This window comes from Syngnathus leptorhynchus, chromosome 12 (genome assembly GCF_054491065.1).
Source record: "Syngnathus leptorhynchus isolate UIUO chromosome 12, UIUO_Slep, whole genome shotgun sequence".
Taxonomy (NCBI): Eukaryota; Metazoa; Chordata; class Actinopteri; order Syngnathiformes; family Syngnathidae; genus Syngnathus; species Syngnathus leptorhynchus.
The window spans coordinates 10971898-10994712 of NC_141206.1; the positions used below are offsets into that span (position 1 = coordinate 10971898).

The following is a 22815-nucleotide window of genomic DNA, read 5'->3' on the forward strand; positions in this document are numbered from 1 at the left end:
CTAAAGATGAAGATTTGCAGCGTAGACGCAGCCACAATTCATCTGCTTATTACGCAACTTGGAGGGAGGACGTGACAATCACACGTACAAAAGGAGAAGATGAAAAAAGGGAAACGTTCCATTTTCATTCCAGGGCATTTCTTTTATTTGGTGTCAGGAAGCGACTTTGAAGCGAGCCTCGCCGACTTTTAAAAGTCACTCCGAGACAATGAAGCCTGCTTAATTGAAATGACGTCTTTGCGGGCCTTTACAGATCTTATCTTGGATCACGTCTTTTCCCTTTCGTGACAATCCTGATTTGCGGATTTCCTGTTCAGAGTCTTCTCATTTTGACAAAGTCTTCCCGCGAGGGCTCCGCCGCGTCCCCCGCCGCTCCTGCCCCGGATTCCAGGACGTTCCCCGTCGCGTCCACCACCAGGGCGCCCGGGCTGAGCGGACGGCCCGGGCCCGCCTGGCGCCGGGCGACGGCCTCGCACGCCGCCACCACCTCGTCCGACTCAAAGTCAAAGTCCCCGCCGAGCTCCGGGGGGTCGGCTCGCCGCGGCTCGGTCTCGGCTCGCCGGCCGAGCGTCTCCCCGGCGGCCGCCTTCTGCCGGCGCAGCGTCTGCGCCCACGCCAGGTCGTCCTGCCACAGGGCGGGCTCCCACGGGCGCAGGTGGACGGCCACCTGGAAGGACCGCAGGGCCTGTGCGCAAAAAACGCAGAAGGATCCAGACTCAATGACACGTGGCCTCATGTTGCCTTGGGCTTGATGCTAACACACAATGCAAACTCCATAGGCAGGCTAATGAAAGTAGCGTCAATGTTCCATCAAGTGAAGAACAGTTGGTGATGAAATGTTTCCAAGTTTGCAAAAGGCTGAAACGAGACTGGACATGCCTGGGTTATAAATAGATGCCCCCCTCCTCACTCACACACACACAAGCCCTTCCACTGACTGCCTCGCATTGTGTGTCTGTGTTTGACTTTCACCACTTCCTATTGTATTGGCTGTAGGACAGGTTGCGCAAGAAGAAGGGGGGGGCTTACTGGAGCTTATCCCCCCCCGACGATATGCGGTGCGGCTTTCAAAGTATCGGCGAGAAGCGATCGAGTAAAAAACCAGTGGCTTTGGTTTTTTTTTAACACAGGTTTCTGTAGTTGTGTGAAGAGTGTGCGTACTTTTGCAACTTCTGCACACGCCCGCCCGCCCGCCCAGCATATTCAAGAGGAGGCATGTTTAATGTGGCGGCAACATTGGCAACGGGCGCCTGGAGCGCCTGGAGCGCCAGCACTGATGTTTGCAGTCAACAGGCGCAAGTGACTGATCTTAACGGCTTATCAAAAAGCTGAGACTCACCAGGTGGACCTCCCCCATGGCCAGCTGGGCGCGGCCCAGCGTCTGCCAGGCCTCCCACCACACGCGGCGCAGCTTCACCGCCGTCTCTGCCGCCTTGACGGCGGGGAAGGCCTCCCGCAGTGTCGTCAGCACCTGCCAGCCGAAGAACGGCATCAATTCAAGTTGACATTTGCGCTATTTGGGTAGGAGCCATCAGTCACCTGGGCCTTCATCTCGTACAGCAGCGGGTCGTCGGGGGTCAACTGAATGGCCTCGTCCCACTTCTTAACGGCTTCCCTGTGCCTGGGAGGGCGGGGGGAAAAAAAATTCTTTTGACATCGGCCTCGAGGACCCCAAACGCGAGGCGAGATTTTGAATTTGATGGAAGCTAATGTTACGTAAGCTAACAAAAGGCCTGCGTGTTTACACAGTGAAGCCTTGCGTGATATGGCTTCTTATTGACAGATTGCTCATATCATCCATCGTATGCTTGAAAGCAAAATGGCTTCCAGTCCTCTCACAGTTATTGGCGGCTCTCTGGTGTCCGGTTCGGTGCAAATGGAAGTGTCGAAAGAGTCAGCAAACCACCAGGAAATGAAGCAATACGTGTGTGTGTGTGTGCGTGCGTGCGCGCACTTCCTATGGTAGGTGTGAAAGGTCGGGTTTCTGTGTACACAGAAAGGACAAACAAAGTATCGAATGGAAGCGAGGTGGTTTTGCCGCTTTCCCAGCAGGCTCCATTTGACTTGCGTGCCTTTGAATTTCAGGCCTATTAAAAAGCAATCTGCCAAATGCTGAAAGTTCACTGAGGTTCAAAACGCTCGAGTCATCGCAAACCATCACCGGGCATCATTTCCGTACAAATGCAATTAGCAGCCGTTGCCCGTGGCAACAGACAGCAAGCGTTTCAGGTCTTGGAGGGCAGATGCACTCATCGAAATCAAGTTATCAGGGTCGGCTACCCGGCTGGAAAGATCAGATCACCGCTCAATGTCGTTTGGGATACTGGCGCAACCGGACAAAATCTCCGCCAGTTTCTTTGACGACACTTGACAATGGCCAAAATGGCCCGTGTTTTATCAGCCATGGACGTGTGAGACTTTTGGGTGGCTCGTGTTGATCACATTTCAAGTCGCCCATCAAAATTCAAGCGGGAAAAGATACGAGCGTGGTCCCACATGAAACTCGGAAGTCAGGGCACCACCGGAGCTTTTTCTTGGCAATGGCGCCATCTGTTGGCCGCTTTCCGTCAGTGCACGTTGAAACAACAACAACAACAACAAGAGCAACCCTGAACTAACTAACTAACTAACTAACTAACTAACTAACTAACTAACTAACTAACTAACTAACTAACTAACTAACTAACTAACTAACTAACTAACTAACTAACTAACTAACCTGTTTTGCTCGGCCAGCTGGACGCCTTGGTCCTTTAGCGTCTTGCTCTTGGCTACGCACTCCTCCAGCAAGATATCCCGGCGGCGTTTGACGGCTTGCTGCCAGTCCACTTCCCCGTCGCGCCGTGCCGCCGGTGCCGCCTCGAAATGCTGAGCTGCCGACCTCGATACCTTCTCGCCCGCTTTCCTCTTCCAGCCAAAGGAAGCCATGTGCCCGGCCGGACGGACGGACGGACGGACGGACGGCCCGCTGCCCGATGAGAGAGGCGGATAATGCTCGATGTGTTCGGGTTAACTGTACAGAAAAGAGAAGAGACACATGATTTAGCCCGCTCCATCGGCGTGATCATGTATATTGATCAATGTGAACACATACTATGTCAGCGCTCGACCAACAAACGCACGAGTATTCATCACAACAAGTCAAGAATCCTGACAGAGCTGGATGCGACTAGTTATGCCTGGAGGCGGCGGTGACGTCATCAACGCGCGACAGCTGTTCCGGTGACATGAAAAGAACGATTTCTCGTTTTGGTTTGCCTTAAAAAGAAAGTTCATAGGGTGACTTGAGAAGCCTCCTTACTTTGGCACACCACGATGTCTATTTGATATTTTTCGATCATGTGATCCAGGGGCAAGTGTGCCGATATCATGGGCAAACGATATTACTGCGACTACTGTGAGCGCTCGTTCCAGGACAACATGCACAACAGGAAAAAGCATCTGTTCGGCGTCCAGCACCAACGAGCCAAGAAGGCCTGGTTTGACCATTTCAGAAGTAAAGCAAATTTGGACCGTGCTTGTCATTGGATTTCCCTTTCATTCAATCAATGTCATGATTGTTTTTGCCAGGCTACGCAGATATTTTGAAAGACGAACAGGCAAAGAAACCCTGCAGGAAGTTCCTCCAAAGAGGTAACACCAAAACGCCGCAGAAAGTTGGAGGAAACGACTGATCGAATATGTCGTGTGTCTTTCAGGCATTTGCGATTTTGGCCCGAGCTGCAGGTTTTCTCACCTGTCCGAGGCAGAGATGTACAATTTGCAACGGAAGATGCAAGGTAGACGCTTCGCCGCACGAGGGCGCCGTTGGCATTGAAAAGAGAGCAAATCATTTTGCGTTCACGTTTTCAACAGCCAGCAGAGTCTAATGACCTTCTATGGACCTGTCCGTCCTTCTGTCCATTTATCTGGACCGTGTATAGTATATAAACAAAGCAATCGATTTTAAAACGTCATATTTACACAAAAAATGACAAAGGGAAAATGTTCTGTCTGCCTGTCTGTCCTCAAATTGACAGCGCTCGTGGACAGAAGCGCGCATGAGGTAGCGACGCCTCCCTCCCTCCTTCCCTCCTTCCCTCCCTCCTTCCCTCCTTCCCTCCCTCCCTCGTCTGCGCGCCAATGCTGTAAATTTGACAGTGCGTCCCCGACGCCTTGCTCCTGACGTATTTTTTAACCATAAAAGGAGCCGTGTGAGGATTTGTCGCTTGATTGGAAAAATACGAGGAGAGCCGCAGACCACGCGCTGCTTGCTTGTTAAATCAAAAGACAAATAGCGTCTAGACGTTTGTAAATAAGTCATGTCGCTGGCTCTTTGCCTCTAATGCAGTGTTTGCCGAGCAAGGCACGTATGTCCCGGCACAACCCCACCGAACAAAAATGGCACATATGCTGAAATAATGATGACTGAAAGGCACTCGCTCGTTACTCAGTGGCAATTTGGAGCCTGCTTATTTCAACACCATTATTCACTGGCGTGAATGGCAACTTGCGTAATATGCATGTCTATTATACTGCCCCCTTGCGACCAACATGTGCAAAGGCCCATCAAATCATGACGCGCCAACTTGTCAATTCTCTTCTTCTATCTGAGCTATACAAACGTCAAAAAGGTGACATACTATAGAGATGTATTTCTCTTCAATGAAATGGACATTCATAATGAAGCAGTGAGGTGGAATGTTTAAGAATCTAGTCCAGACGTCGGTGAATAAGTCATGAGCCTGTCTCGCAGATGAGAGACGGCGCTCGGAAGGCTGGGCGGACCCGAGCGAGGCCCGGCCCAGCGTGGCCGCGTGGCTGACCACCAGGGAGAAGAGGAGAAGCGGCCGGGCCAGCAAAGGGTAGGGATCACGCATGCATGCCCTCGTGCCCGCCTAATGGCTTCAATTGCACCACAGTGTGCAAGACCAGCAGGAGGAGGAGCGCACGCAAGGTGACATCCCGCCACAGATCTTCTCCATCCCGGACCTGCCGCCCTCACTGGTGCCGCCTCCTCCGGGCGGCTGGAAGGCTGACGCCAGTGCGCAGTGGGGATGAACCTTTTTTTTTGGAAGTAAAACCTGACATTGTGCAATTTCCTTTTTTTTGTTTTTTTAATTAGATGTCATGCGTTTGGACAGCTTTTACAATACATCAGTGTACACCTGATACGGTCAATTTTACACAAAGAAGTCAGATCAAACACACACACGCGCACACACACACACACACACACACATTGAACATGTTCGTATATTGCTGATAATTTTGCAATCCGTAGATCCAGCATTCCAACTACATTTTTCAAAGTGCTCCACACATTTCACATTTAAATACGTGACAAAAGGCACCTGACAGAAATGATAGATAGATAGATACATCGTTTTTCAGGACAAAATACACGGCAACATTGACGTCCCCCCCTTCTTCTTTGCTCTTTTTGCGTCTGTACATTGGCATCTAAGCTGCTACTTGACATGATATGTTCCGATGAGGAGGTAAACGGCTAATGTCATGCCACGCTCACAATCTTGGTCATCGTGCGTACACGTTACATTGGTTTTATTGCATCCAAAAAATAAAAACAGATTCAAGTCTGCAAAGTGCACCGTCGTCCAATTTTACGCGCTACCGCTCCGCTCTTGACGAACATTTTGCTCGCCATTAGCGGCATAAATACACTTTTGCTAACATCGAAACGATTGTGTTTCTTTTTTTTTTTGGTCCTGTTTTTGATTTGTTTTTTTTTGTTATAAAAGAATCCGCCTCGGAGCTAGCGCCTGACCTTCTCCAGTAAGAAAATATAAGCGGAATGCATATGTGAACTCATTTTCATCATGATATGTCAAGAAATTCTTGTCGACCACTTCAAGTGACCGTCACGGAGAAATGATCCCGACATCCAAGTTGACTCGCGCGTTGTTGCATAATTTCACGCACGCATGTTGCATACAATCCACGTCGATGATATTGCACACTTGTTGCACCCCCCCTCCCCAGGAATTTAGTAGTACTTTGCACACACACACACACACACACACACATAATATTTGTCAGTCTTCCCTCATGGCGGTCCAAATCAAAGCGATGGCAAGGAAGAGCAATTTTGTCACAGTTTGCTGCAAATGACTTGTGAGGCCCCGCCTCCTTTTGTTTGTTTGGCCGTCAGATGGCGGCGGCACCTTACGATAAGCGGCACAGTTATGTCGGCAACGAGATAAGAAAGAAGAGCAGAATTCTAATCGGGGTTCTGAATGCTTTCTAAATTGCACGCTTCGTCTGGGTTGGATTCCAAAGCATCATTTCAACGACAAAAAGGCTTAGCGAGCGCAATGTCAGCGCGCTTGATGGAAAATGGCCTTCTCATGTCATTTGAAAGTGTAAACAACATCTGAGTGGGCAATTTGGAATAAAGCAAAACGGTCGACCCGATATTTCCGTTTGTTGGATTGCGCGAGCTGGTGAAAATACCAAGATTTGCTTGGCGTGCGTTACTTCATTCCTCGGCGCAGCATCTGGTTGGCGGCGATGAGCATGACGCTGATGATGAAGGCGATGGCGAAGGCACAGATCAGGCTCTTGCGCACACACGTGTGCTTCTCCTGTTGCGTTGGGCTCGCTGTGGGAACAACGTTAGCGGTTAGCCCTTTGCGTATACGCCGAGCGTGGAGCGGTATACGCACTGTCAATGTCCACGTGGGACTCGGGGCTGTTGAGATGGTTTTCCTCCGTCATGATGATGTTCTCGATGTCCTTCATGGTGAGGTGGTCCCGGAAGGTGTCGTACAGAAGACGCTTGAGCTCGTCCACCGTCAGCTTCTGCATGTCGCACTGGCAAAAAACATTTGCTCACGTTGTCGCCCCTTTGAGCTTTGTGTGAGCTTTCCTGCGACCTACCTTCCAAAAGACAGAATCGAAATCGGCTCCGTGGAACTTATTGGGCATCCCGGCCGCAGACAGTTTGGGACCCAGCAAGGTGACAAACTCGTCAAAGTCCACCTGACCGTCACCTGAGACCGACCACATGACAACGCGTGACATGAGGACATTTGGCAAAAGGAGGAGATGAGGGAGCCTCACCGTCCATGTCCAGTCTCTGGATGATGACCTCCAGCTCCACCTCGTTGGGCATGTAGCCCAGGGAACGCATGGCCATGCCCAGCTCCTGTTTGGAGATGAAGCCGTTGCCGTCGCGGTCAAACACTTTGAACGCTTCTCGGATTTCTGAAGAAGAAAGATCACGTGAGAGGTCGCTACGTGAAACGACACTTGCCAAAATGTGCTAGCACACAGCGAGCCATCGACCCCAAATGGCTTAGCACTGCGTGGAGGCCTTTATCAAGCAAGAGTTGATTGATTCCCGCCCCCCCTCCCTTTTTTTTTGGGCTTCTAGTGTGAAAGAGAAGCTTATGTTTGTAGCGGGAGCACACATCACAGCCAAGAAGCCAAAAAGCTGCCAGACAAAGACGCTCTAAGCACAATTGCTTGCGACAGAAGGGACGACCCGGCGGGCGGGGCGGTTCCCGGCCGCCCGGCGTTTCATTAAGTGCCTTTTGGCAAGCACTCCCTCCCTCCCTCCCTCCATCCCTCCCTCCCGCTGGCCGCACCGCATCCCCAATATTCTCTTTGAAGCCATGACAAAGAGCATCCGCAAAGACGTTTTGATTGTGTTTCGTAGGCTACCTGTGCGCAGAAGGCCGCTATGTTAGCTTCTCGGGCTAGCCGCCACCTTGCAAGATGAGCCTAGGTCGAGATGAGCTGAAGGCGCAAAACTCTACAAACAATAACGCTCCCTTTTTATTGCGCTCGCTCGCCGGCGAGGTCCTGAATGCTAACGCTAGGCTAGCTGGACAGAGGAGGTGAACGACAAAAGGCTGAAAAACAAGGTCAGCAAACACACTCAGACTAATTAGGAAGGAGGCACAGGGACACAATCACAAATAAAATGGTAAGAATCGGTAGGACCGTTCTTGGCGGAGGATAAAGAATAGATGCCGTTTCGGGTGACTTTTCATTTTGTCATTTGTTTACATTTAATTTCTGTTTGTACAAAGCTAAATATGCAGAGTTAAATTCCATGAGGGCTTCTTTTGTCTTTTTCCCACAGCAGCTGCTGTAGCACTTTGTCATTCATAAGAATCTCAAATATTAACGGGCAATTTGCCAGCAGCCACGATATAAAGGCGGCTCCTGTTTGCTTTTATTTCTGTTCTCCACGTGACCAACCAAGGACGTTGAGATGCGTCACCTGAGCGTTGCTTTTGGAGGGCAATTCAACAAAGCAAAAATGCTTTTTGCTCATTTGCCATCCGAGTCACAATGCCTCACAGTATAAAAAAACAAAGCAGCGAATCTAATCAGGTGTCGAACGAGTGTGGACGGCGGCGGCGGATGAATCCCGCCCGCGCTTCTTCCGAGGCCCTGAAATCTTCCAATTTGTATTTTTTTTCCTTCTTCTTCTCGAGGTGCAAGACGAGCGGCTGCGGCGACCTATCGTTGCAGCGCATCAACATTTGGCGCTAAATGTCACTCGTTGCCGCCGCCGCCGCCGGCAATTCTATACGCTTTTCCCATTAGCATGCGCATGCATCACTTGACAGCCCGAGGCAACACGCCATACATACATATGACATGCCAGCGAGCAGGCGGGAAAGCGAGCGAGGGAGCGGGCTCGCGTCACGGATGAGTCTCGATGCGGATGGACGCATCAATATGCGGCATATTAACTCAAAGCAACCTTGGACACTCCATTAGGTACACCATCACAATCAACAATAGAGCAAAGCGTGACAAACAATTGCGCCTAGCTTCACGCTCTCATGAAATTAGCATCTATCAGCAACACACACAAATGCGCAGACGCTCGCGATCGGGCGGCGACCAGTCCGGGGCACACCGTTTCGCCCAAACTCACTTTGAGGACATCATTTAAGGAGCCTCCAAATGAGTGAAGGTTCAACAAACGCACCTCAAAGATTAAAAGACCGATGACAGAAGTTTTGAACTGAAGACGGCAGAGAGCCGCAGCCGTCTCGTCGCAATCGCTTCGAGTTCTACTGAGCTCAGAAGTTCCGAGCTCTTGACAAACACAAATTGATTTGTGAGGAAAGTGACTTTGGGCTGAATCTGATGGGATTTCTCCAAGTAGTTGAAGTGGCCAAGTTCCGATTGAAATCTGTCGACGGGTTGCGACTCACCCTCCAGCTCATCCTCGGGGAGACTGACGGGGGTTCGGTAGGTGAGAACATCCGGGATGGTGCACAGCCCCTTGTACATGAACCTGGTGGTCACAGCGCGCACCGGCATCTCTGCGTCGAGGAGAGCGAGCCGACCGCCGGGCCAAGATCCTCATGCGGCGCGGCAAAAAAAAAAAATCCTCCTTTGGATCGCCTCCTGGTCTCCCGCCGCGACTTCAGCGCTGCATGATTTCTCGCCGGCCGCAGAGTATATTGGATGACAGAGTCAGCTGGCGCAACAGCCACCGCAGCCTCGATCGGCAGATGTCTGCAAAAAAAAAACACCACGGCCAGGGAGAAGAAAGAAGGAAAAAAAAAAATAATCACATTGTGTTGTTTGCGGCGCACGCGGCTTCTTGCGTGCGTGCAAACTACTTGGCGCCTCGTGGGTGCGGCATGAAGGCGCCTCGGAACGCTAGCTCACTCCCGGGAGGAAAGCAGCATCTCTGGCCGTTTCCAGGGATTCCTGGGGACCCCCTTCTCTCGTCTGCCCCTCTCACGACTGAGTGCCACTCACCCACTCACTCTCTCCACCCCTCCCTCCCTTCCTCTCTCCCTCCCTCTCTCTCTCGCTCGCTCACTCGCTCGCTCACTCCACACATAGATAAACACACACACACACACACACACACACACAAAGGGCCTTTGAGTTGCGTAGCAGCTGTCAAGGCCCTGGATGCGGTTCCTGATGACGCAGCATCCCGAGCAACCGGTGGTCCAACGCAAGGCCGGCCGGGGATGGAGCTCTCGACCCACCTGTGGGTCGGGAGACGACCGCTTGACCACTGCGCCGTGCCGCGTATACGCACACAAATCCTACTACACGCGCAGCTAGTCTGCTTTTTATGCTCATCTCATTTTAATGAATGTCTGTTTACCCTCCCATCACTTTTTATTCTTCTCGTTATTTTTATGATCGCCGGAGCCGAGTCGACGGATGATGATGATGAGGAGGACGGGATTATGCAAAGCATTCTGGTCTTCTTCCTAATTGGCCAATCTTTTGATGAACGGACGCTCGTAAATTGTCCATTACAAGTATCATTTCATTGTCTTTCGCTCTTTGATTGCCTCACAAAATTAGATTTCAACCGTGTGTTGTTTCATTGTAGCCTCAGCAAATGAAAGCACAAAAGTCAATTTGCATTTTCATTTGAAAACAAACAAACGTCTGCTGAGTGGCTCCCCGTTAAACTTTTCTTTTGTGGAACTTCACATCCAATTTGGTTAAAAAAAACTAAACAAAATGGAGCCAAAGGAAGCTTCGCACTGAATGACAATGGCAGCTTGCGGCAACACACGTTTTGCTGCCCACACATGTCCATTTGAATATCTGCCAGAGCAACGGCCATAATAGCCGAGCCGGACTCTCTCCGCAGTCATTACTGTTAAGTTAATTAAGGAAAAGGTGAACACCCGCGACCCGCCAAACCCCCGCGGGGACCAGACACCGGCCCACCCGCACAAAATGTCACTCACATCCATCGTACGGCCAATCAAAATCAAACCCTGCCAGCGCCGAGGCAACGGACTCTCATTCCTCCCAGAACAATCTCACACTGTGGCGCACGCACACTTTTCTGCCAAATTATTTTTTCTCACCTAGAACAAGCTGATGGAATGAAAGCATGAAATGAGAGAAAAATATGACAGAGCATGAGGGGGGGAAAAAAAGCAACAAAATGGAGAAGATGAAGTTCGGAAAAAACCCAATCGCGTTTGCTATTCAAACATTTCCACGAGCGACAGGAACAAAGCAAATTCTTACTCAAGTCAGTTTGCTAGTTAGGCGCAAACCAACGACGCCATTTTGAAAAAAAACGAGACCATGACACTTTAGATTTTATGGCTTCGTCCTCTACACACACGGGTCGAGTTAACGAGGTCGTGTAGCGGACGGACGTCGTGACTTGACGTCGGCGGCGTCATTGGAAGACGTTGACATTCATCTACTGCTGCATATGTTCATTATTCCCTTCACGAAAACAAGGAGGAGGAGGAGGAGGAGCACGCTTTCCATCTCCCGGGATCAGGTGGGTCATTTTGAAAACAAACAATTTGCAACAGCCTGGCTGGCTGGCCCTGACCAACGGCAAACGCAATCGAATCCTTCAAGCTAACAGCGCAGAAACAAGTTGAAGGCTGAAAGAAAAAAAAAAAAAAAAACATCAGCGCCCGCTGCATCCAAACATGGCGGCCTCGAGGATTCATTTGTGATTATTGATCGTGTCGGTAATTGAGTGAAGGACCTTTTGGGTTCCAGAAAAATATGAGGTCGCCCAAGAGGCGACGTACAGTCGTGAGCGGATTACTAATAGTTGAGCGACGAGGCTTTGACATTCGCTGCATTACGGAACGCCAAAAGATTCAAAATGCATCTGCCAGATGTTTTATGGATGGATTCAATTTCATTTTGCCCATCCCACACTATTGATTTTTTTTTTCCCAAAGACTTTCTTGATTCTGGTCCGGCCGGCGTCCGTCGTGACGGATCTCCTTCATTACCTGCGACTTAGGCAGATGGCACGCGTTGTCTGTCTGTCTGTCATTAAGGTGACGTGACGTGACGCCCCCGTGAATTATTCATCCCGGATCCGTGCGACGCAATAGCGATCTAATCGCCGCCTGCCGTCTTTTTATTGAATGTCGACACCTCGCGAGCGAACGAGCGACACATCCGAGTGATGTATGCAAACCTAATGAGGCCGCGGGTTGGCACGCCGGCCCGGCGAAGGACGGAAGAAGACTTGCCCACGCCAGCCCGTGGAAAATCTTATTGCCGTCCTCCCTCCCTCCGTCTGTCCGTCTTTCTTTTGGGGGCGCTAATTGAAAGTGCGCAGGTGTGATGCTCGGTGCTGTGGGACTTCATTAGTGGAGCGAGCGAGCGAGCGCTTTCTTTCTTTCTTTCTTTTTTTTTTCTTTCTTTCACCTGACCCATTTTGGGAAAACCCGGCGGGCCTGCCAGAGCCGTACGACATCCCGACTTATTTTGACACCGCGAGCAGTGATTAATTGACGGCTTTGGCAGAGCGCTCCGCAGGGAGGCTGGCTCAGCTCAGCTCAGCTCAGCTCAGCGACACTGCCGACCGAGGTCCACTTCGGCGTGGTAGCGTCCCCAGACGGACCAGAAGGAAGAAATGCCTTTACGCTTCAACTGCCTTCAAATACATGTTAACCACCGGCTGGCTTCCTGTTTTTTTTTTTTCCCCCACTCCTCTCGTGGCCGCGCACGTACCGAGTGATGCAAATCTTATTTCACTGCGTCAACCGGGGCAACCCACTCCCATTTCTATCTCGCTCAAACCATACCGCATAGCACCCCCCCCCCCCCCCCCCTCCTCCTAATTTCCATTTCAAAAGGCTGCAATCTCTTTAATTTCCATGAAATTGGGCGTCTGTCGGTCGGGTATATGCGCGACGCCGTCAAAAGCTGCGACTTGTGGTCACCAATATTAATATCAAAACACCGGCGCCGTGCACATGACAGGATTCATCTTTACCGGATTCGGAGACTTAATCCAATTACACAGTGATGAATCGCACTCATCCTCAGGGGGCAGCCTAATAGTTTTAATCAACATTAGAGCGCTAAATACACGCCCCGACCGAGCCGTTCTCTCACCTCCGTTGCACTGGCAGCATTATGTAACGCCCGATTTGGAGCCGCAAATTTATTGATGTATTCTTTATCTCGGCCAAAACACAAACATTTCTTGACCTCATTCTTCAAATACAGAATTGGGTGTATCCCCACCACCACCCAGAATGTAGGTCACCATCTTAAATCTTGCTAAAAGGCAGCCAAGGTTGTCCTGAGAAACACACAACGCAGACTGTATAGGGGCATAAAGAGCTGCAGTACCAGATTGCTCCACCGCATGCCAGGCAGCAGCACTGAGCTGTACCGGGGAACACGCAACACAATTAACAGCAAGAAGAAGAGGAGTCCATTTTTGGAGTTAATTGGACAATTCATCAGTTATTCGAATTTGATTTGCTAAATTAGCATTAGCCTTAAAAACAGTTAGGCCCAAATTAACCGTTGGGTTTTTTTTCCTGACAGTGTCATTGGAACATTTTTATCTTTGCAGCGTCAGAATGTTTGCTTCCGAACTGAAGACGTTTTTGGCTGACGGGTCAAAAGATGACGAGCAGCGACTGAAGCGATAAGGCCACCCAAAACAAAAATCGCCCTTGTGCAAAGGAGCCAGAACAATGTCTCATTTTCCAATTAAATGAAAGACAATGGCAAACAGCTTTGCACAAAAGGACGTCAAAGAATGCAATTATGCGGCCGCAGCGCAGAAACTGATGGCAATTTTCAAAGGTCATTGGCAACTTTGGAGCCTTTCATCCCTCTCCTTATCTTCAGCACGACGCTATCAAAATCGTGTGAAAAGTGTGGTTTTTGCTCTTTTGGGCATCGAGCGGATATGATCGTCGGGAACGTCCCGAACGTTTAAACGGAGACCCACGTTGACAAGCGATTTGCTCTCGCGTTTCCTTTTGAAAGCGGCGAGAGACGTTTTCATCAGGATTTCAAGGCAATCAAAGCCACTTGGACGCCCATTTGGAAATGTCAGCGTGGGTCAGTTGGAGGTGGCCGCAAAAGCACTTTTCTGCTCCTCTGCTGTGATCAAACTAAAAGCCAGCGGAGGAACAAGATCGATCCGCCCTTGTGAGCGGACTCGCAAATGCCCGTTGGAATTTCTACCAGACTCGACGGGATGAGAAGACAACGACAGATTGTCCCGCGAATGCCGCCTAGCGTAATGCATTAGCGCAAGCTAATTCACTTTAGCCGGGACAAGGGCCGCTTGGACGCGAAGGTCGCCGTTTTGGGCATGAAGCGGCGAACTCAACATGTTGGCCACTCAATTTGAAAAATGCAAACAAGTTCCAGCTTTGCAATGATGCACAATTCTCCTTGACCTTGGCTGCGCATGGAAAACGGATTTTTTGTTCGCATTTAATGAGCATCTTGGAACGCAAGCCAGACCTTACAAGAGCCTCTCCTGGACACTAATATTTTATCAGCGGGAACGCAATCTCCCTCCTCGGGAATGGCGAGCACGTCTAGCGCCAAACAGGCTGATCCATTTCCCCGCCGAGAATACCATCAGGGAGCCACGTGATTGCGGCCCAGGACGCCGGCGTGCCGTTAAACGCTCGCTCGCTCCCTCCCTCCCTCCCTTTTTTCTTTTTGCCAGACAGAGGGGCCTAAATGACAGCAGACAAGCATCCGCCTCATAGCCTGATTGACGCCTCCCGGACATGCCAGTACATTTTGTGCTAATGACCCACTGGAAGGCCACCGTGATGGAAAGTTACAATGGCAGCGAGCAGCGGGCGAGGTTTGTTTATGGCCGTTCCGGGAACCATTTTTCACTTCCTGCACTTTAAACAAAAGACGTTTACAAGTATTCCCTAGCGAGGGCCCTCAATCACACAAATAAAAGACTGGCCAAGAGGCCCAGCGTGCTCGCTTCAAGCCACTCTGCTTTGGGCTTATTGGTTCTGCCCTCCCTTATCTGCAGAACATGACACCGGATCCTGATAGGAGAGCAGCCAGCGGAAGATTAGCGCCATGTGACCAGGAAAAAAAAAAGCTCATCATTTTTGGACCGTGACTGTCACTGTGGATTTTTGGTCTGCTCCAACACGTTCTACACATGGCCGTGGGTTTTTGAGAGCGAGCGAGCGAGCCTTTCAATGAATAACAATGCAAAACTGCATTTGCGATCCGCCATGACATCAATTTCCAATTTGCATTTCCGAAGGTACCTGCTCGTCTCGCTCGGAAAGATAAGCTCTGGCAATTATCCTGCCCTGACACGTATTGGAGCGACCGAGGGATGATTCCAAGCCATCAAAGATGTCTCTCCGAGATGATGGCGAGTGGAGTCGGCTGTTTTTAAGAGCCGCTTGCCCTGCCTGAAAGCCTTCAGATTGCTGTCGCACGCTTCACTGACAAGAAAAAAATAAATAAATAAAAAATCTCCCCCCGTGTGTGACGATTCCCCCAAAAATTCAATCATGTCGGTCAACACCATATTGCCAATTGAGATGAAGTGGATTTGTTTTGGCCTCTCGCCGTGGCAGACACGCTTGGGCTTCACTTGAAAATGAAAAATTATTCATAGCTCATTCACAGCAAATACGCCAAAACAGACACGCCGCTCATTTTTTTTTTTTTTTTTAACGGTGTCGTCGTTTTATTGCCTGGAAGGTGACGCAACGTCAGAGGAATCAAAGACGGCGGCTGCCGCCTTTAGATAAGAAACGGGACCACGTGGGAAGCGCCCGCCGGTCCAAACAAAGCCACAATTGTAAGCATATAAAAACGGCTTATCGCAAAAACAGTGAGACAGCGGGACTTTTTTTTTTGAATTTTGAAAAATCCTCAAAGTTTATCTCCGTTCAGCCGTCGACGATGACTTCTCGGGGGTTGCTTTGTGATAACGCTTGTACCAGACAAACTCCAAGTTGACCTTATCAAATTGGAGCTTTCTCAAAAAGCGCTCAAGCAAATCCGCTGAGACCAGCTCGCGGGAATGAGCCGGGATTAGCGGGATTCTGGTCAACGCCCGGCCCGCCGACCCAAGTTTGAATAGCCAGGCGGCGCAAACGGCTTCCGCAGCTAATTTGTCCTCGTCCTTGCACGATAAACTCCTCCAGTGGAGCTTTTTAATGGGCCATGCAAAGAGCAGAATTGCCACAAAAGATGAGTTATTGAGACTCTGCGGGAAGGAAAGGCTCCAGCCCAAGCCGTGAAAAGGTTAGAGAGAAATAAAACAAACTCTTATGAAAGAAGAATATAGAAAAAGAAAAAAAAAAAGTCATGTTCGTTTTCTGCACGATTGAGCTAAAATAAGAATTTGATGGTTTATAGACTTAAGCGGGATGGAAAAGCTCAAGTGCCGCTGTCTGGACAACAAGTCTGCCGTCCAAATCTAATTGGCCGGCCTTTCATAAAAAATAAAATAAAAAACAGCCCGGCGCTTTTGGATTTGCTCGTCCCCAGAGTGGCTCGGCGAAGCTTTAAGCGCACGTGCCTGTCAAGAGTTGAGACGATGCGTGATGGATGACTGCGGCTCGACGCCATTTTGGATCGACGGCTCGGGCAGAATGATAACCGCCCCGGTAAACAATTCAAAGGGAAACGCCACCTCTCGCAAGGTTAACAAAAGAAATCGGATTCTGATACAGTGAGCCGAGAAGATACGACGTGCAAGGAGTTTTAATGAGGTCAAACCACAGATGGGACGCAAAGACTTTTTGACCTACCTGCAACGGCACAGGACGACACGGCGGGGCATCGCTGACGTGCGCAATCTTCAGGCTTCTGCAAGCAAGCAAAGCTAAAAGTCAGCAAAAGCATCATCTGAAATGACGTCAATCGGAGCTGGCGTGTGATTTAACGTGAGGGTGTGTACACTTATGCCACATGAATATTTTTATTACTCTTGAATTTAGTTGGACATATAGGTCACATTAATGGTGGGAAAAAACGTGTTCTTAATCGGAGCAGGCGCGTGATTTAACGTGAGGGTGTGTACACTTATGCAACATGAATATTTTTATTACTCTTGAATTTAGTTGGACATATATGGTGGGAAAAAACATGTTCTTATTTTTTTGAAGTTTCAACAGGGGTGCGTAGACTTTTTCTATCCACCGCATCTTTATTAATATTGCTGCTACCAACCTATTGAGCTCAGGGAATATAAATAAAGTCTCATCGAGCTGATGCTTTCCGCCTAACCTTTGGTTTGGACATTTTTCTGTCAAATTTGTCAACGCCGCACCCTCAACCACCACTAAATCCTCATCAATCCCACTCGCCGTCGCCGGCGTGAGGACCCGGACCTGACAGTCGTGAAAGGGCCATCAGCAATTGGTTGACCTTGCCGATAAAGATGACGGCCGGCGGCGGACGGCGCCGCCTCGTAGCTCAAGATGACACGGCGCTACCAAAAAAAAAAAAAAAAAACTGCCATTGTGTCAACAGCACACATTAATTCTGGACAGATGGGATGCAGGAGACAAAAACAAAGAGGACAACAGAAATCTTCAAGAGGAGCAAAGCGCATTTGGATTATGAATACCAAAAGTGAGCTTTTGCACATCTTCTGATATGAGTCACCTTGCACTGTTGCAGCAATCTCAATTGAGAGCAATTTGGGGTGCCAGGACGCCGCGCCCCCCGAGGGAACGGCCACCATCCTTAATTGCGCCCCGCCGCCCGTCTCGGTCCAGGCAGATGTTCCCGCTCAATGTGTATGCGCGTCACGCCTCATCCTCGACTGGAATATTTTCATTCGAGATGGAGAGAAAAAAAAAGCATATTTTACAGAATCTAAAGGGTGCGGGTCGTAGGGGTGGGAAAAGTAAGGCTGGTGGGCCAAAGGTGGGCCAAAGGTGTCCCTTACATAGCCTGCATCTACATCTTTTTTTTTTGCCTTCTGCAATAATATTCCCGGCCGGAAAGGTTTTTTTGTCTTTCCCGGACGTGACCTTTGCAGCAGTCACCGTGAAATCAACTTAAAAGTCTCCATTTTCGCACAGCGGGCCTTTTATTTGGACTCGGCATTTAGATAATTGTATTGAGAAATGGGACTCGACACAGGGGGGGCAAAAGTGTGGCGCGAAGCAGAACGTTCCGCTCGGATCCATTTGTTTAACAAGGTCCGCGTGCCCTTCGACGCCGCAGGTCGCTCCGTCCCTCTGTCTGTCCGTCTTAAGGGCAAACTCCCACACGAGATGTGGCACGCCGTGAGACGACTAGCAATTTCAACCTTGCTCGCAAGCATTTCTCATCAGATCGTTTCCCGACATGCGTTTGGATTGGCCGCGTTTATTTGAGAAGCGGGTGGCCTCCAAAGCGATGACCGTCATGAACATTGGGAAACAGCCAATGACCAATTGATAAACGCGCGCGCAATCGGCTTAATTAGCCCGCAAGTGGAGTTTTAAGGAGTGATACATAGCGGCTTGTCACGCGCGTGGAGGAATAATTGCACGTTGGCTCGACTTTGTGTCATCGCGGCGCACAAAGCGGGAAGCGGCATTTTATTGCCATTAAACGGGCCGTGATTCTTCTTCACGAGCGCGTAGAGCGGCTGATTTATGACTGTTTTTCCTTTCCCGCCGAGACGCAATTCTTAATGACGCGCGCGACCCGACCAGAGGCGCACCTGCCGATTCTCATGAGAGAAATATGATTGGTGTTCTTGCAACTTGACAATTGAAGAAATACAAAGCTTTAAAGGAGTTGGAAGCGCTTGTGTAAAAAATGTCAGGGTGTCAGACTCGGTGAAGCGCGAAGCAGGTGAGAAGGACGCGACCCCCTTAGGACATCTTTTTTTTTTTCCTTCGACGTGAGCAGATGTCTTCTGCGGCGGCGCCCCGTCGACTTCTCGCCCCCCCCCCGCCTCGCACGCTTCTCCTTGACCGTCCCCTTCTGTCGTTTCCCGGCGTAAACACGTTTTTCTCCTGCAAATCGATTCCCGGCACGGCTTGTCGTCACACAAAGGCGCAAAGGTGAAGGCGAGCGATATCGCGAGGAAGAGCGGATCAAGGACACGCTTTGTTTTCCCCGTTTGAAGATAGATTGATGGTGGAGGACCAACGGCATCAATCAAATAATGCTAGTATGAAATTAGCATACAAAGGGAGGTCTTTGTTTTTCAAAACTCCAATTGGTGATCCAAGCAGCCGTCACTGAAAAGGAGCTGGCTCTGGCTCTGGCTCTGGCTCTGGCTCTGGCTCTGGCTCTGGCTCTGGCTCTGGCTCTGGCTCTGGCTCTGGCTCTGGCTCTGGCTCTGGCTCTGGCTCTGGCTCTGGGGTGAGCGGGAAAGTCATTTGTCTGGTGTAACAACACGTTCCTGATTGGCTGTTACGGCCGCCATGTTGCGAGGCCGTGTCGCTCGCAGCAATTTCAATTTGGGTGAGGGCAATCCGACGGCTACGAGTAAGACATCAAGCTTTAATCAGAAGCGCTATGTCACTTGGCGAATGCTAATGAGAGCGTCGTCACACTTTTCCATTTTGGAGTGACAGCTGCCTTTGGCAGCGCTGCAAAACAGATGTGAGGCTATCTGCCCGTTGGCATTCCGTTAAGACCTGATCTGTTCGTTGACAAAAACAAACCGGCAAGACCAGAAAGACAAAGGTATAATAAAGAAGTTGCTTGGCGCAACCCAAGACTTGATAAGGATCCAAACGTGCTTTGGCAGCAGAATTACCAGCCAGCCCAGAGTCCAAACGACCTATTTGCTCCACCAGCGCTAAAATAATCAAATACATGTGGTCAGAAATATGAACTATATCACCAACAAGGCGACACATGAGAAGGCTTGGAGGCCTTTGTGTTGCTTTTTTTTGTTGTTGTTGTCAACAGACATTGTTGAAACCTGTGTTAAAGTCCACACCCTGTTTGCAGAAGGTATTTTACAACGGGGCCAAGGGCAGCAAAGCACATTGGCAATGACACACAACCTGTCTGAACCGCAATGCTGACACTGAGTTTATGATCAGCCATTTCGCAACCTGTTCATATTTGAAATGTTTTTTTCTATGCTATCTGGGGCTTTTGCTGTATTTGAATTCCACTGCCAACTAGCTCAAACATGTGAGAACTAAACAATTGGGATTTGGATTCCTCTTACCGTCTTTCTTTCCATTGTTGTCTCCTTTTTCTACTTCCGTGTGATCAGTCAATCTTTCTGCCCCTGCTGGGCACACCTGTAACAAATCAGATCATTACTGCACAAAAATATCAACAATTTGTTTTTTAAAAAGAGCCGAAGAGCATACGTATTTATTGATTTGTTTTGCACTCACGTGACTGGTGTCGAATACAATGTAAACAACTGTCAAAGTAGTGGAAGGCTGCACGCGTGACGTCACAGATGCTGATCACGGAAGTCCTGCTTGCTCCTCGAGATGAAGGCTCTTGTCGTTTTTGTGCCAACGGCATTCAGGTGCTTCGCAAACATGTTCACTCGAGCTTACAGCTAGCTGGGAAGGGAGGGAGGCGTCGATCTACCACAACTACAAATACAGCTACCACCGTCCAGGGAAACTTTTTTGAATTTTATTTTTGAACTGATCTGTGGACGAGATGGGAATTTGGCAGTCACTATCTGGTCCTCCCGAGCACAGACAACTGGCGGAAAAGACAGGCTGTGAGTATTTCTATTGCTTGCGACACCCAAAAACTTTTGAGACACTTAATTAGGCACAGTCGCTCAATGGAATGAGGATAAAAAAGCCATCATCGAGGTGCGTGCCTAATATTTTCGTCACCAAAATTTCTGTCATGCATAATAAAAGTGTGCTGGGCTAGCTCGGTTGACTCGTAAATAATTAAAAATTGCAGTGTAACCGAACTCTATTGCATCAAATGAAACGTTAGACGCAAGAGTTCTTGTAGATTATGTCCGAGGCTTCTTTGTGCCTTTATTTCAGGCTTTATTGAATTCATTGTGCGGCTCCTTCTGTTGTGTGCGTCTTGGCCACTAGGGGACGCTCGAATTCACCTCATCCTGGATTTGATTTGCATCTCGTTTGTTCTCCTTGTTGCTATTGTTCAGTCGGTGTTTTTTTTTCCGTCAATTGCGAATTAAATCCAAAAATGACAATTTTGTTGCCAAGTCAATGCTGTGCTTGTATGTTTCCAGTCACTTGTGAGCAGATTGGCGTTCTCCACAAAAGATTCAAGCAGCTGAGCCACAATGAAGACACCCTGCGGTACTTTCAATTCTTTTTGTGTGATGGAAGTTCCAAAGCTGCCCAACAGACTGCAACTCAACTTTCAGCATGACAGAAGCCTTGTGGGAATCCTGGACTGCTGGCCGTTGACTTTTTTTTTTTTTTTCTTTTTTTCTTCCGGTGTGTGTGTGTGTGTGTGTGTTGTCTGCTCCAGGAGAGAACACTTCAACGCCATCCACGATCTGGGCTGTAATCCCATCCGAGTGCAGATCATAGAAGCCTTCTTTGACAGGAGGTGCCAAGCCGTGACGCCTCAGCATTTGATGTTGCTCTGCAGCAAACTTTTTTTTCTTTTCCTTGCACATTCCTACACTCATTCAAACTTTCCGGACAAATTCGAGAACTCCTTTTCTCATTTTTCCAGGAATTTGATCCCGCCCGGCGAGGGCCGGATGGAGGAGATCCACCTGGAGGACTTTGTGGTGGTCATGTCCCACTTCAAACCGCCGCCCCTCAGCATGACGGACGAGGAGCGGGATAGCGTCCGTACAGAGAAGCTCAGATGTGCGCTGACTCTTTGCTTTGGATTTGTCAACGGTTCCTCAAATGTTTTTTCCATGCAGTTTTATTCAACATGCACGACACGGACAACGACGGAACCATAACCCTGGAAGAGTACCGACATGTGAGTCGAGCGTGTTTTACGGCGTGTTACTTTGACCCCCGACTCAAAGGCGGACTCGCGTGCGCAGGTGGTGGAGGAGCTGCTCTCTCGCAGCGCGCACATCAGCAAGGAAGCGGCCGACAGCATCGCCGACGCCGCCATGTTGGAGGTGGCGGCCATATCCATGGGTCACATGGTACGTTGGGCCCGATCCCGCCGAGGGTGACGCTCCTCCTGTGGTGGTCAATTTTCCGTCCGTTACCGGCAGGAGCCCGATGAGTTCTACGAGGGCATCACGTTCGAGCACTTCCTTAAGGTGAGCCGTGGTGACGATGGGAATGGACCCGTCCAAAGCGTCAAGCGCCGTAAATGTTTGTTTGTGTCTTTTGATCAGCTGCTGAACAGCTTTGAGATCGAAGCCAAGATGAACGTTCGCTTTTTGAATATGAATGCGTCCACGGTGTGCTACTGACCAGGATGGTCAACATCATGGGACAAATGCTCTCTTGCTTTAGGAACAATGGGCAACTGACATCATGTGAGTAAAAGCTCTTTTATTTTTGACAAATGGCAACAATCGAAGAAGCACTGACACATTCGTTCGTTCGTCTCTTTGGGATTACACGCTTGTCTTCAACCAACAATCAACACGGCGCTAATGAGATCCAATACGAGCTGTATAAAAAAAATATATATATATGTTTTTTATTGACTCTTAAATATAAAGTGCAATGATAAGAATATGACAAAGATCACACAGACGTCTGTATGGAATAAATATTTTTCCACAATCAAATCCACTTGAGTTGTATGTAATAAAACGATTCACATAATGATTGTGCAGATTGTTTCATCGACTGGGTCCAAAGTAGATCGAAATGATTTCACAAAGGGAGGAAGGATGGAGGTAAGGAAACAAGGAAAAAGGACAAAGGAATCGACTTGCAAGCAGGCCAAAGTGGGCTTTTTGTCACTCGAATGGGAAGTGGCCATGAGGACTTGTCGTCTGCTGCCATCTGCTGGATTAAACACGAAATGCACGTGGTGGCACTTGGGTCAAATCATAACCTCCTCACGTCAAAATGGTTCTCGACATACTTTTCATGTTGCTCATCAATCACGAAGTTGCATTTCCCGAAACTGACTTTTGCCCCGTTGAGCTTGCGCTTCTTGAAATAACAGCCAGTTGTTATTAAAGGGAACTTGATTCAGCAGGCC

The 22815-nt window shown here is 49.3% G+C and overlaps 4 protein-coding genes across 13 annotated transcripts; 2 read left to right on the forward strand and 2 right to left on the reverse strand.

Moving 5' to 3' along the window:
- Nucleotides 1–121: 121 nt before the first annotated feature.
- ttc33 (tetratricopeptide repeat domain 33) lies at nt 122–3257 on the reverse strand. The gene is made up of 5 exons (XM_085925901.1): nt 3095–3257; nt 2720–3013; nt 1540–1621; nt 1340–1471; nt 122–685 (listed from the first exon to the last, which is right to left on the reverse strand). The coding sequence occupies exons 2-5, from the start codon at nt 2926–2928 to the stop codon at nt 314–316; spliced, it is 795 nt and encodes a 264-aa protein (XP_085782027.1). The 5' UTR covers nt 2929–3013; nt 3095–3257; the 3' UTR covers nt 122–313.
- Nucleotides 3154–6217, forward strand: zmat5 (zinc finger, matrin-type 5). Its single transcript, XM_085925915.1, has 5 exons — nt 3154–3496; nt 3571–3633; nt 3699–3779; nt 4736–4844; nt 4902–6217. The coding sequence occupies exons 1-5, from the start codon at nt 3370–3372 to the stop codon at nt 5038–5040; spliced, it is 519 nt and encodes a 172-aa protein (XP_085782041.1). The 5' UTR covers nt 3154–3369; the 3' UTR covers nt 5041–6217.
- On the reverse strand, nt 4977–20199 carry cabp7b (calcium binding protein 7b). Of its 10 annotated transcripts, XM_085925909.1 has the most exons (9): nt 20064–20098; nt 19889–19964; nt 17365–17524; nt 16506–16563; nt 9180–9486; nt 7063–7206; nt 6880–6992; nt 6666–6813; nt 4978–6601 (listed from the first exon to the last, which is right to left on the reverse strand). In XM_085925909.1, exons 5-9 carry the CDS (start codon nt 9286–9288, stop codon nt 6474–6476), a joined length of 642 nt encoding a protein of 213 aa, XP_085782035.1. In that variant the 5' UTR covers nt 9289–9486; nt 16506–16563; nt 17365–17524; nt 19889–19964; nt 20064–20098; the 3' UTR covers nt 4978–6473. The 10 variants fall into 10 exon arrangements, with proteins under 10 accessions (XP_085782040.1, XP_085782039.1, XP_085782035.1 ...); XM_085925908.1 differs by lacking the exon at nt 17365–17524 and having other exon boundaries at nt 20064–20076; XM_085925907.1 differs by lacking the exon at nt 20064–20098 and having other exon boundaries at nt 19889–20058.
- On the forward strand, nt 19864–22433 carry tescb (tescalcin b). Its single transcript, XM_085925904.1, has 8 exons — nt 19864–20407; nt 20903–20972; nt 21148–21228; nt 21358–21497; nt 21557–21618; nt 21686–21793; nt 21866–21913; nt 21992–22433. Exons 1-8 carry the CDS (start codon nt 20344–20346, stop codon nt 22067–22069), a joined length of 651 nt encoding a protein of 216 aa, XP_085782030.1. The 5' UTR covers nt 19864–20343; the 3' UTR covers nt 22070–22433.
- Nucleotides 22434–22815: the final 382 nt, after the last annotated feature.

What these genes read in the sequence shown, in the direction of transcription:
- zmat5 (XM_085925915.1), top strand. Translation starts at nt 3,370, where the DNA reads ATGGGCAAACGATATTACTGCGACTACTGTGAGCGCTCGTTCCAGGAC. An exon ending in TTTGCAACGGAAGATGCAAG is followed by an intron (nt 3,780 to 4,735) that starts GTAGACGCTTCG and finishes CCTGTCTCGCAG; the next exon opens with ATGAGAGACGGCGCTCGGAA. An exon ending in AGCGGCCGGGCCAGCAAAGG is followed by an intron (nt 4,845 to 4,901) that starts GTAGGGATCACG and finishes ATTGCACCACAG; the next exon opens with TGTGCAAGACCAGCAGGAGG.
- tescb (XM_085925904.1), top strand. Translation starts at nt 20,344, where the DNA reads ATGGGAATTTGGCAGTCACTATCTGGTCCTCCCGAGCACAGACAACTG. An exon ending in CCGTACAGAGAAGCTCAGAT is followed by an intron (nt 21,498 to 21,556) that starts GTGCGCTGACTC and finishes TTTTCCATGCAG; the next exon opens with TTTTATTCAACATGCACGAC. An exon ending in CCATATCCATGGGTCACATG is followed by an intron (nt 21,794 to 21,865) that starts GTACGTTGGGCC and finishes CGTTACCGGCAG; the next exon opens with GAGCCCGATGAGTTCTACGA.
- cabp7b (XM_085925909.1), bottom strand. Translation starts at nt 9,288, where the DNA reads ATGCCGGTGCGCGCTGTGACCACCAGGTTCATGTACAAGGGGCTGTGC. An exon ending in CCCCGAGGATGAGCTGGAGG is followed by an intron (nt 7,207 to 9,179) that starts GTGAGTCGCAAC and finishes TTTCTTCTTCAG; the next exon opens with AAATCCGAGAAGCGTTCAAA. An exon ending in GTCCCACGTGGACATTGACA is followed by an intron (nt 6,602 to 6,665) that starts GTGCGTATACCG and finishes TTGTTCCCACAG; the next exon opens with CGAGCCCAACGCAACAGGAG.
- ttc33 (XM_085925901.1), bottom strand. Translation starts at nt 2,928, where the DNA reads ATGGCTTCCTTTGGCTGGAAGAGGAAAGCGGGCGAGAAGGTATCGAGG. An exon ending in CAGCTGGCCGAGCAAAACAG is followed by an intron (nt 1,622 to 2,719) that starts GTTAGTTAGTTA and finishes CCGCCCTCCCAG; the next exon opens with GCACAGGGAAGCCGTTAAGA. An exon ending in CCATGGGGGAGGTCCACCTG is followed by an intron (nt 686 to 1,339) that starts GTGAGTCTCAGC and finishes TTTTGCGCACAG; the next exon opens with GCCCTGCGGTCCTTCCAGGT.